Source organism: Quercus robur, chromosome 11 (assembly GCF_932294415.1).
Source record: "Quercus robur chromosome 11, dhQueRobu3.1, whole genome shotgun sequence".
Taxonomy (NCBI): Eukaryota; Viridiplantae; Streptophyta; class Magnoliopsida; order Fagales; family Fagaceae; genus Quercus; species Quercus robur.
Genome location: NC_065544.1, coordinates 26,288,662 through 26,300,381, shown reverse-complemented (window position 1 = coordinate 26,300,381; position 11,720 = coordinate 26,288,662). Strand labels below are relative to the sequence as shown.

The window sequence follows — 11,720 nt, the reverse complement described above, 5'->3', positions numbered from 1 at the left end:
TAAATCACAAGAAAATTCTATTGCATTGAATTTCACAATCTAGTATTGGTGTTGGGTTCTACATTTCAACTTCAGTGAATGCAATCAGCTAAAATTTAAGAGTAAAACAAACACACTCATTTTAAGCTAACATCTTCAAGTTCATAACAAGCACAATGGTTTCTGTGTCAGAGAAATGAACAACAAAAATTGTTCAGACATGTCCACCACCAAAAAATTGTTCACTGAGTAACTGAATCTGAGCCAAGTGCTTCCTCCCATTAAAGTGAGAAACCAAGTTTCTTTCTCCAGTGCAGCTTATATTACAAATGTTGCACCTGAAAGTGGATTCTTTCACACTAACAACTTCTTTCTTCTGTTCTGGTCCACTGTTTGAAACTCTTTCTGGCTCCTCTTTTGTGAGCTGATCAGATTTCTTTGTCATTGAAGCCAAAACACTCTTTGTCTGGCATTTCTGTTTTTCTTCATGATTTGTAGTAGTTATCTGTACTCCATTGGTTGATATAATCTTTTCTGGCACCTCAACCAGCTGCTCAGTTTTCGTTGCAGTTGATGCTGGGACCATATTTGGCTGGTTCTTTGCTATGAATGCCTCATAAGCAGCCTGGTGTTTCTTTCCTTGAAGGTGTGAATTTAAGTTTTTCTCACTTTGAGTAGTTAGTTGACATATATCACAAGTCCACTCCTTTTGGACTTCCTTCGGTATGGGTGAATCAGGAAGCTCTCTAGCCGCTGCAACTGCCTCTGCTGGTCCTTTAATCTCCTTACTGGCTGATATTTTGTTCTCAGTTTGATCAGAGTTAGGCTCTGCTGAAACTACCTGAAAAATGTAGTGAAGACATAAATTAGAAGGAAAACTGTTGTTTTGTCATTTCCACCCTTATTTGTGGGAAAAGCATGAGAATTTCACTGCTAAAAAGAGAACTAGACTGAAACATAAACATGCACAGTTCAAAAGCAAATAATGATGGGAACTCAATAACACCCTATGACAGGAAAAATGCCATTCCTTTTGAGGCAAGATTTATAACAAGATTATGATTCTGACCATCCAATAGTATTTTAAACTTGGTTAAAATGTGAGGCACCAAAAATGTCATGCCATTTTCTAGTCTGACAGCTTCCAAGATCGCTAACCACTCACATCATTAACCAACAATTTTACACATTCAACGAACAATTCCCCTTGCAAAATACTCATTTTGATATCCTTCTCAAAAAGATTGGGTTTTCCACACAAAATTTGCATAAAATCCACCAATAAACTTCATTGTAAATATAATAAGAAATCTTACACATTTGGCTGCAGGCACTTCCTTTTTCTCTATTACTTCCACAACTCTATTGCCTTTCTGCTCAATGTTAGGCTCTTTGCAATTTGACTGCATCAATAGATAGGAGTGGAGATTAGCTCATCTAGAAAGAAGTAAATAAAATTGTTATTTCTCATTAGAACATACTTCAGAGCTCTTTTTCTTCAATAATTTATATTAGGAAAAAAGCAAACTGTCATATGATTGCTGAAATAGTGAACATTCTATTGATAAGATTCTTCCAACACTTGTTGGAATTTGTCATTTTATTTATCTAATTAATACCAACAATTGTTGGGAATAAGAATATATTAAAAGAATCATAGCAAATGTCATTTTATTCATCTAACTTAAACCAAAAACTGTTGGACATATGAGTATATTTATAGAATTATAGTTAATCTTAGCGTTGCATGAGTGACATTTAAAGCTTTACCTCCACTTCTTTCTTCTCCATAACTACAATTGCTTTGATCTTGTCCATGTCTTGATTAGGCTTTTTACTTTTAATCTGAAAAAAAAGAAGCAAAAAACAAAAACAAACAAACAAACAGAAGACAAAGTTAGAGAGGGTGTCTCATTAGTCCATTTATTACCTGCAATGGGATCCTAAAGATATAAAATAAAAGAACACAAATCTAGTACAAATTTTGTTCAACAAGTTTTGGTATCAGACCTGTGTCATCTTGCAAACTTTTATATGTGCATACAGATTGTGAAGTGTAACGAAAGTGTGTTGTGTTCCACAATAGATGTGTACCAAGTCCATTTGGATTATACAAGTGATTATGAGAAGCTATAATTGTGACCAATCCTTTTAGGATATCATGCAAATATGAGTAGTGCATCCTTGGTTGTGATAATTCCAATTATAAATACCCATTTATTTGAATGTCAATTCCAACATATCTAACAAAGAAAGCAGTTTTCAAACTCAATTATTATATAAAAGTTTGATATAACATTTGATCTTAGCTGAACACTAAAACTTTGACAAACTAATTACCACGAATTGACATACCTTGGTGGCAATGAGCTCCTCTAGAGCTTCAGGTCCGTTCTCATTTATATATCTCTCTGCCTCAGATAGAAAGTGGTCTCTCTTAAGTAAGAATTCCTTCCACCTATTGAATTCATCAATGACTACTAATGGGTTTATGGAGAGGCATGGACGAACAAGGTGATTATAGACATAAAAAGCACCATCGAAGTGAGGTACAACCAGCCAGCAGATGATCATTAGCTTCATGTGAGGCCAAAACCATAACCTGATAATTAAAGATAGTAAATTTAAACATAAACAAGAAATATAAAAGAAATATATTCACACACATCAAGAAAAGTCTAAAACAATAATCTAGTCAAGTTATGCATTGACATATAGCATAGTGAATGAAAGGCAGATTTAGTAGCCTCATCTTGATGAGAAGGCTAAACACAAGGTGACAAAAATTTAAAATTCAGGAAGCCCATCCTACGGCCTATATATTTGTTAGCTTCAAGCAGTTTCCAAGGACATGAAAAGAATATTGAATTTTCAAAAACTTCTATTTTACTTAGATTTCTATTGACATGGACAGAGTATCATGCAGATAAAGGGTATCACAGACCACAACTTTTAAAAAATTTAGAGACAGTGACATAGCCATATATGTGTTTCTTTCTAAAGTCACTACTAAAACATATACTGTATTTATCTGTGTAGTTTACTTTTTTTTCCCCCCCTAAATAGAGAAATCTTTGCCAGCAAAATGAATATGGAACCAATATGTGTATAGCACCCTCATGATATGCACAATGTTTAGGTAAATGAAGTTCCTTCCTTTTACAAGTAATCAGAGAAGTATTGAACACAAGTGGACTCAAGTGATGAGTGTATGTGTGCATCTTGAAACGTATAAAATTCCGAAATTTCAATACGAGAAAAATGATAAGCTTGAAATCTATATAAATCCATGCATGAAATTTTTTCATGTGTGAAACATATAGAATTTTAAGTTTAGCAAACATTTAACATTCAATTCAACTTGCATATGATTTAAATAAGGGCAAATTACAACTTACCCATCTATGGTTTGGCTGAAATTTAAGTTACCTACCTATGTTTTAAAATTTGACACTTTATTCACGTGAGGTTTGATCGAAAGTTAAATTACCTACCTGTAGTTTGAAATCCCATGATGCAAGTGTTTCGCTGGATTTTTTTTTTTATCTTATTTAATTTTGTATTTTTATGATTTTTGTGTTTTTGAAGGAGAGTGACATAAAAGTGGAGTAAAATTACATATTTAGCCCTATTTTTAACAAAGGTGGGTTACAGAAATCTAATTGAGCTAACCGCAGGTGAGTAAAGCGTCAAATTTCAAATCAAAGGTAGGCAACTTAAATTTCGGTCAAACCACAAGAGGATAAGCTGTAATTTGCCCTTTAAATAATGAAAATATAAATCAAAGACTTATTTTTTTTGTCCATGTGTTATGCACCATCCTAACAAATGTGTCTGTTATTAGTGATCAGATTATAATTTAGGTACTCAAAAAGTGGCACACTTTCTAAAACACGTGGACAATAAAACAATTGAGCATTTCTCTTTCCTTTCACTAATGCTTTTGAAGGTTAAAGGTATGGTATGAGCAACCAAACTCACAAAATCCCAGTAGATACAGAGTGTTGGCTAGAACACAAAGTGCAAACAAATTTAAATCCACATCACGAAAAAAAGGATTTCTACGAGCATTATTTCACATAAATGATGATCGCACATCATTTTCTCTATTGTTTTCTTGGCACTCAATGCAGGGCTAGACTATTGAGAGGGTAACAAATTTACCTTTCCAGAAGCATCAAGAAAGCATTCTCAAAGAGTGAAATCAAAGAGAAGGCAATCCAATATGTGACCAACTTTTGAGTGTCCGAACTTGAATTGTTCTCAATTGCCCGGATGGAAGCATAACTGTTAAGAAAACATATGGTATCCACATCATGTTCATGCAACAAAAGTACCACTTATGAGAGAGAGAGAGAGAGAGAGAGACTTACAGAGGATACCCCAAAGCAAAGAAAGACCTGCAAGTAAAAAACAAAAACAAAAAAAAGCAGAGAACACTTGAGAAAACCAACTTCATGAATCCTGGGACATAGAATTTTCAAAAACTAAAATATTTAAATAATGCATACCATAATGTAAGGACATCAAGGGATTTGAGTGCAAAATTGAGAATACCCAATAGACTCATCTTGAAAATGAATCAATCTGTTTGGTTTTCTCAACCTGATTCTCCAAGAGAAGTGAAGATGAGAGGAAAGAGAAAGCAAGTAGAGCTGGAAAGTGGAAAATCCTACAACAAAACAAAATAAGTACTATAAATAAAGTTGTTTCCTCGGAGGAAAGGAAAGTCCAACAGTGGACTAGGATTGCCTCCGGCCAACTTGTGGTCCAAGTTGAATCTGGGCCGTGAATTGAACATAGGACCCATGTTCTAGGATGTGGGCCATGTGACATTAAATCAGGTTGCATGTGGAATTGACGCTCAATTGTACGCAACTAGTAACTACACATGTTCCCATACTTGTGCTACCTAGTACGGTGGCACCTACCTGCTTTGGCTGAACTATTGCCATCAGTCTACCACGCTTTTTTGTTTTTGGGTAAAATTTAGGCATTATATTGCTTTGATCTTGCATAACTATTGCTATATATCATTCTTTTGTGGATTAATTGGTTTACTGAAACTTATTAGCAGAGATTTGCAATGGCTATGGCCATGAATTATTCTTTTAAGAGTAACCTCTTTTTCCTTTTATATTTCTTTGTTCTGTAGTTATATATTTTGAAAAGTTGGGTTCTTTTTAGACATTTATATTGAGATTTATTTGATTTTAGATATCATTCTTTTGCATACTAACTGATTTTCAGAAACTAACTGGAGAATTTGCAATAGCTATGGTTATGGTACTTATGGATTATTTTTTTAAGGGTAACCTCATCATAGTTAAGAAATTAACAAGAACCTCTTTGTAAATATGCTATTCTTATTTCATTTTGAACACTAGGATGAAAATATGAGATATTTTTCTCATATCTTAGGATTTGAAAGAAGATTGTTCAAGTCAATACAATTTGCTTTGAAGGTGAACCTTGCAATGCAAGTGATTTACTTATAAGAAGCTTGTCCATAATGCAAGTAAAAGAATACAAGATAAATTATAAGGTCATTTAATATACTCAACTTAGGCATTTAACTATTACATTAATTATGTTCAATAAAGCATTCAAACATTATTTTAGTGCACATGCGTATGTACAAAATTTATCACATAAATCCAACAAGTTCAATTAAAAACTAAAGCAAGTACTAACAAACTAGTTATTTGAAAAAGTGCATTTTATATATATATATATATATATATATATAAATAGCGATTTTAAAATATTCTTTTTAAAAATTACAATTAAACATTTGATAAAATTGTAGTTTGACAATTGAGCTATTGATCTAAAATTGTTGTTTCAATGCAAATTACTAAAATTAACCTTCAACATATCAAAATTTTGGAGAGGTCAATTTTTTTTAGTAGAATCAAATTTTATTTAGGGTGTTTTTTTTTTTTTTTTTTTTTGAGAAAGGAAAAATGGGAGCCTTTATGGCTATATTACACCCCCGAACAGGGCGCCAGAGGCCTCGGATGGGGTAGCCCAATCTCGGGGGCCCGTCTGTACCTCTATGTGGGGAGTTACCCCACTAAGGGCCCACCAACGGACTCCTACGGGCAGCGGGATTCGAACCTAGGTGTGGTGCACGAAGTGAACGAACCTTACCCACTCAACCAAGCCCCTATTGGTTATTTAGGGTGTTAAAAGATTTTTTTAGGGTGGTCAAGTTTTTATTTTTTATTTCCTAGGTCGGTCAACAACCCATATTAATTTAAAATTATATATATTTTAAGGTATATAATTTTTTTCCCAAGTGAGGGTGGTCACATGAACACATGTGACCACCCTCACCAACACTTAGAGCCACCCCTGGCTTCGGTGACAGGTGACAGTGGTCTGGTGGCCAAAGTTGCCACTTCGGCTACCGGTATCAGGGGTTTGCCATTATCACCGTTTCGAACACATGTGCTGACAGACGGTCATTGGAGTCGTCGTTCTGATGATAGGAGCTGGCAATTCGAAGACATCGCTAAGGCGACCGGTGTTGGAAGTCTGATAACTGAAGTAGTCATTTTGTCCTCCAGTGTAGGCGGTCTGCGGGCCAGAGACGCCGTTTTGGCCACCGGTGCTAGCACTCTGGTCACTAGAGACGCCGCTCGGTGGTTGCCAACAGTTCTTTTTAGCCTTGATTTTCTTTTATTTTTGTATTTCCACATTGCTACGTACTTGCTTTAGCTCTTAGTTGCTAGTGATTGCTATATGAAATTTCGTTAATCACGTACATTGACCTAGTTGTTAGTTTTAGATTAGAAGTGATTCAGCCTATAAAATGGTCTATGGGGTTCTAAATATATGCTAAGGTGTTATTAGCATCATTCCAGACGATGAACATTAACAAATTTGGTAAAGAATGTATTCAATTTATGAAATTCACCACCCCAATAGGTTTGGATGCATTTTATTTTGGTGGAAAATTGGCGTTTATCCATACATTGAAATTGAATAAAAATGGCAAACACAGGATTTCAAGAAAATTGAAAAATACCACATATAGTTCGAATAAGTGTCAAGATATAATACAAAATAGCGATGACCATCACTAGAGGGCACCGAAGATGGACCTAAACATCACTAAAAATTAAATCCAATGGTACAGTATTATTAGACCGATTTACAAGTAAAGACAAGACGACACCGACTTTCCTAGTTGACAAGCATGAAGAGCAACGAAGATTGTTGAAAGATAGAATCTGACGCAGCACACGTTCATGAGGATGACACAGACGACAATGCTAGCAAATTGAATCAACATACTCAGAGACATGAACACTAGGACTGAAAGGCACGGACGAGGTGCGGAGGAGAGCCTGCAAAGGCCAAATTCATTCCGCCAGAGAAGTAGAATTTTCTTGGTGACATGATCCTTAATGAAGAAATGGAAAAGATGAAATTCAAAGAAAACACCATTGGTAATGGAAGGAACATGGAGCACATTAAAAAAGACGTAAAAGAAGAAGATTTAGGAAGGGCCTTACCATTACCAACGCGAAGGTGATCATGACGGCCAATTCAGACTTGTAACATCTGGAGTGACATGATGAGTAGCGACAGTGTCCGGAAACCAATCTAAGACTTGAGGAGGAGCAACATTGGAAGTCATATGTTGAAATTGATAGTGACGACCGCGGCCTCTGTTGGAGGACGGAGAACCACGTTGTGCAACATTGGCCTGAGGTGTGTGCTCATTATTGAGGTTGACAGAGGAGAAAGAATTTGACTTATCCTAAATGCCCACATTTTGCATAGTGACCTTCCAAGTAGATACAATAGGAGAACTTACCCTCTCAATTGCAGTGACTTCCTTCTCTATTACTTCAACAACTTTGATTTCTTTCTGTTCGACATTATGCTCGATGAACTTTGACTGAATTAAGATAAATGAGAAGACCATCAGAAAGTTTATGAATTTAATTATTTATTACTCCTATAATGAAGACACACAAATACTAATTGTTTATTATTATTATTATTATTATTATATTACCCCCACCTTCAGAATCACATCTCAATTCCTAATTAATTAAATTTCAAAGAAATTTTAACTTAACCCAAGCAATGGGTTTGCCATGTATTCATTTAACCTAAACCCTACAGTTTACATATATATATATATATATATATATGAATCTTATCCACTTATAAATGTAGACATAAAACAATCCCTCAAGTACAGGGGAAACTTTCATGCAAATTGATCCTGTAATAAATCCTCTAATCAGAGATTAACTAGCCAATCTCAGGCACATTGACCAGCCTAATTACTACCCCCAGTGACGGAGCTAGGATTTAAGTTGAGGGGGGAGCAAAATTTGTATATGATATATGCACTTTTACAGAAGAAAAAATAAGTCAAATATTATAATAGCTAAGTACAAAGGAGTTTTATCAAGGTTCATGATTGATTAGAGTTTTTGGTTAGATGAAATTCCTCACATGATAAGGAAGATCTTTGATCTAGAATGCTATTTCTATCAACAGAAAATAATAGGTTGGGGTTTTTAATAAGTATTAGCTATGAAACTAAGGGTTTCTTTTGGGCAGGCCGGGGGGCAGCTGCCCCCTCTGGCTCCGCCCCTGACTACCCCTAACATACCTCACTAGAAAGAAGTTCCTTTGAAGCTTCAGATTCAGCTTCAGATTCATTCCGTAGGAAAGTCATCTATCTTTAGATAAGCTTCCTTCCACTCATTGAACAAGTTGATGACCATTTGTGGTTCCAAGGAGAGACAGGGTTGGACAAGGAGTTCATAGAAATAGAGAGCACCGTTGAAGTGAGAAAGCATCAACCAGCACATGATCATCAGCTTCATGGGAGGCCAGAATGGTAGCCTGATATGGACACACACAGTTTTACGAAAAAAAAAAGAAAAAAAACCAAAGTAAATAACGTAATAGATAGGATAATCAACTAGCTGATGAAGCAAATTGAAAATTATGTAACATAATTCTCCAATTCTTCATAAAACTCCCCATGACCAAGAAGTAGAGGAAAAGATAGAGATAACCTACGGCCGCATCTTGGTAACTCTAAATGACTGAACTAGGAGGATTCTGAAAGTTGTTGTCAATTGTTGATTACGAAAATCCAGAACAATTAAAAAAAATGCTTTACCTATATTCACATTTCAATTTACTATACCATTCAAGACATTTTCATGGGCTGAAAAGCATAGTTGATTTGGGAATTGTCTCTTTAAGTAATCAAAGTAATGAAACAACTTGGCAAAGTGAATTTTTCTGAAATCTTACTCTTATGAACGATCAATCTATGGTTCCCACAAAATTTACAAGTTTTAGATATACAATAAACAAAGAGATAGTACTTAGTAGGAGCAAGGCAATAAGGCAACCAAAAAGAAACATAATAAGGATTGTAACAAAACTACCATTCAAGAAGTTCCATGAAAGCATGCTCAAAGAGTGAAATCAAAGAATAGAGAACCCAATAAGCGACCAACTTCCGAGTGTCCGAATTCGAGTTACTCTCAATAGCACAAATCGAAGCGCATCTATTAAGAATACAAACATTATTGTCATCACCACAACCCCTTCCACCTATATATATATATATAAAATGAAAGGAGGGAAAGAAACAATACATGTCAGAGAGAGAGACTTGCAAGGGATAGCCCAAAGAGAAGAGAGGCCTGCAAGTACGTGACAAGAAAATAAGAAATGATAAATGTGTGAAATTAAACAGAGAAAATCACCTATAATGTATTAATGTTTGGGTAAGAACGTGTATAATAGGGTGTGTGCAATAAATACTACCCTAATCATAAATTAGAAAACAATAATTCTGAAAGTTTTGAGAGAAATAAGAGATAGCCCATGAAACACATTTCTGTTTGAAAAAGAAAAAAAGAAAAAAAGAAAAAAAAAGCAGAGATATACCATGCAAATTGGTCAAAGCATTTCAATGCAAATAAGAGAGAGCCCAAGAAACTCATCTTTAAACTCAACTTTCTGGTGTGGTCTTTCTCTGGAATCTCCAACTCCAAGCAAAAGATGATTGAAATTGTGGGAATGGGAGAACGAAAAGAGAACGTTACGACGTGGAAGCAGGAATCAATTTGAAAATGGAAAAAAGGTACCCCCCAAATTGAAAAAAAATTAGCATATATATAGTAAAGTTATTTTAATAAAGAAATGCTATATTCACAATATTTTTACAATAAATCTTAAGTGGCAAGTTATTATTGGCTATTACATGTGCGCAAAAAAATTATTTAGTTGTGGATTAAAATTAAAACTAATAACAACTTATCACTTAGGATTTATTGTAAAATTGTTGTAAAAATATTATAGAAGTAGCACTTAAATAATTTTCCTCCACTACATTACCATGTGTGTGGTTAAAATACTTTCTGCAAAAGCAGGTGTGTAGCTGTGTAGGCTACTCTTACTTTCTCATATTTTTATTTGTTCTTAAAATATTAAAATAATCAATGTATCATAACATCATAAATGTATATGATTAAAATATATTATTTTTATCATTTTATTTATATATAAAATAATATAACATGTATTTGGTTGTAGTTATAGCTATTTTTTATATATATTGAAATTTGAATGATTGTTTGTCTTTTATTTAAAAATCTTTAAATTATTAGTATTTTTTAAAATTTTAGTCATTATATTTAATGAGTGATAATTTAATTTGAAAAATCTAGGTTTATGGACAAGTTTAGGAGTTGGTAATTCAGAAATAATACACTTTTGGGTTTTGATTATTAAATTGTATGTACATTACTGTTAGTATAGATATAATTAATATATACACAGAAATAATTAATTGTCTAATTTTATGTTTGGCCCCTCCAAATATAAATTCCTAACTCCATCACTGTGAAAAGGTAAAGTCAGCCAATTTTTCTTGAAGCAGAAATGACCCTTTGGTATCTTCCTCGTTACGTAAAGTAAGTTTAATGCCACGACAACGATTTTTCCTACTCGCTCGTGTATGCCATTGCATGAGTGACACGGGTGCTAGAGAAAGTTCAAAGTAATAAAGAAGATTGAATTTGGAGTAAAAAATTACGATTGATAAAAAGTGTTTGTTTGTTTCCTTTTTTGCATGCAAACCTCTATTTTTATTTCCTGAATAACACTAACAAAGCAATAAAAATTCTAGAGGAGAAGCCATCTACCATACCATCTGGGACAAGAAACAAGGTAAGTGTATACAAGACGAGTCAGGATTTGGAATTAGGGGGCAGAAGTATAAACAACAACAACAACAACAACAACAACAACAACAAAAAAAAAAAAAAAAAAAAAAATGAAACTCCAAAGAAACATTCATTTAATAAACCATCAACAAAGAAAAATACGCAAAATTATTGTTTTTTAAGGTATTACAATGCAGTTATTTATGAAAATGAAACTTGCCGTCTTTTTAAATCTTCAAAATCATCTATGATTGAATCCGTACTAATTGTCATAGTAATATCCCTTTCAATGAATAACATCATAGTGTCTGACAAAAACTCATCTTCCATTTTGTTGCAAAGGTAAGTTTTGATGACATTCATAGCTGAAAATGCTTGCTCTGTAGTTGTAATAGAAATGGGAAGAGTAAGCACAAGCTTGACCACTCTATAAATAAGTGGATAGTATTCTGATTTTCTAGTTCTCACCATCCATTGACACAATTTAGAAATATTTTTCAAATTCTTGAACCCTAAATG

The 11,720-nt window shown here is 34.0% G+C and overlaps 1 protein-coding gene across 1 annotated transcript; it reads right to left on the bottom strand.

The window, feature by feature from the left end:
* On the bottom strand, nucleotides 1-4,725 carry LOC126707607 (uncharacterized). The gene is made up of 7 exons (XM_050407343.1): nucleotides 4,491-4,725; nucleotides 4,353-4,379; nucleotides 4,144-4,266; nucleotides 2,335-2,581; nucleotides 1,750-1,824; nucleotides 1,296-1,382; nucleotides 1-820 (listed from the first exon to the last, which is right to left on the bottom strand). Exons 1-7 carry the CDS (start codon nucleotides 4,547-4,549, stop codon nucleotides 194-196), a joined length of 1,245 nt encoding a protein of 414 aa, XP_050263300.1. The 5' UTR covers nucleotides 4,550-4,725; the 3' UTR covers nucleotides 1-193.
* Between the last annotated feature and the right edge of the window lie 6,995 nt (nucleotides 4,726-11,720).

What these genes read in the sequence shown, in the direction of transcription:
- LOC126707607 (XM_050407343.1), bottom strand. Translation starts at nt 4,549, where the DNA reads ATGAGTCTATTGGGTATTCTCAATTTTGCACTCAAATCCCTTGATGTC. An exon ending in TTTGCTTTGGGGTATCCTCT is followed by an intron (nt 4,267 to 4,352) that starts GTAAGTCTCTCT and finishes TTTTCTTAACAG; the next exon opens with TTATGCTTCCATCCGGGCAA. An exon ending in TTCTTGATGCTTCTGGAAAG is followed by an intron (nt 2,582 to 4,143) that starts GTAAATTTGTTA and finishes TTTAATTATCAG; the next exon opens with GTTATGGTTTTGGCCTCACA.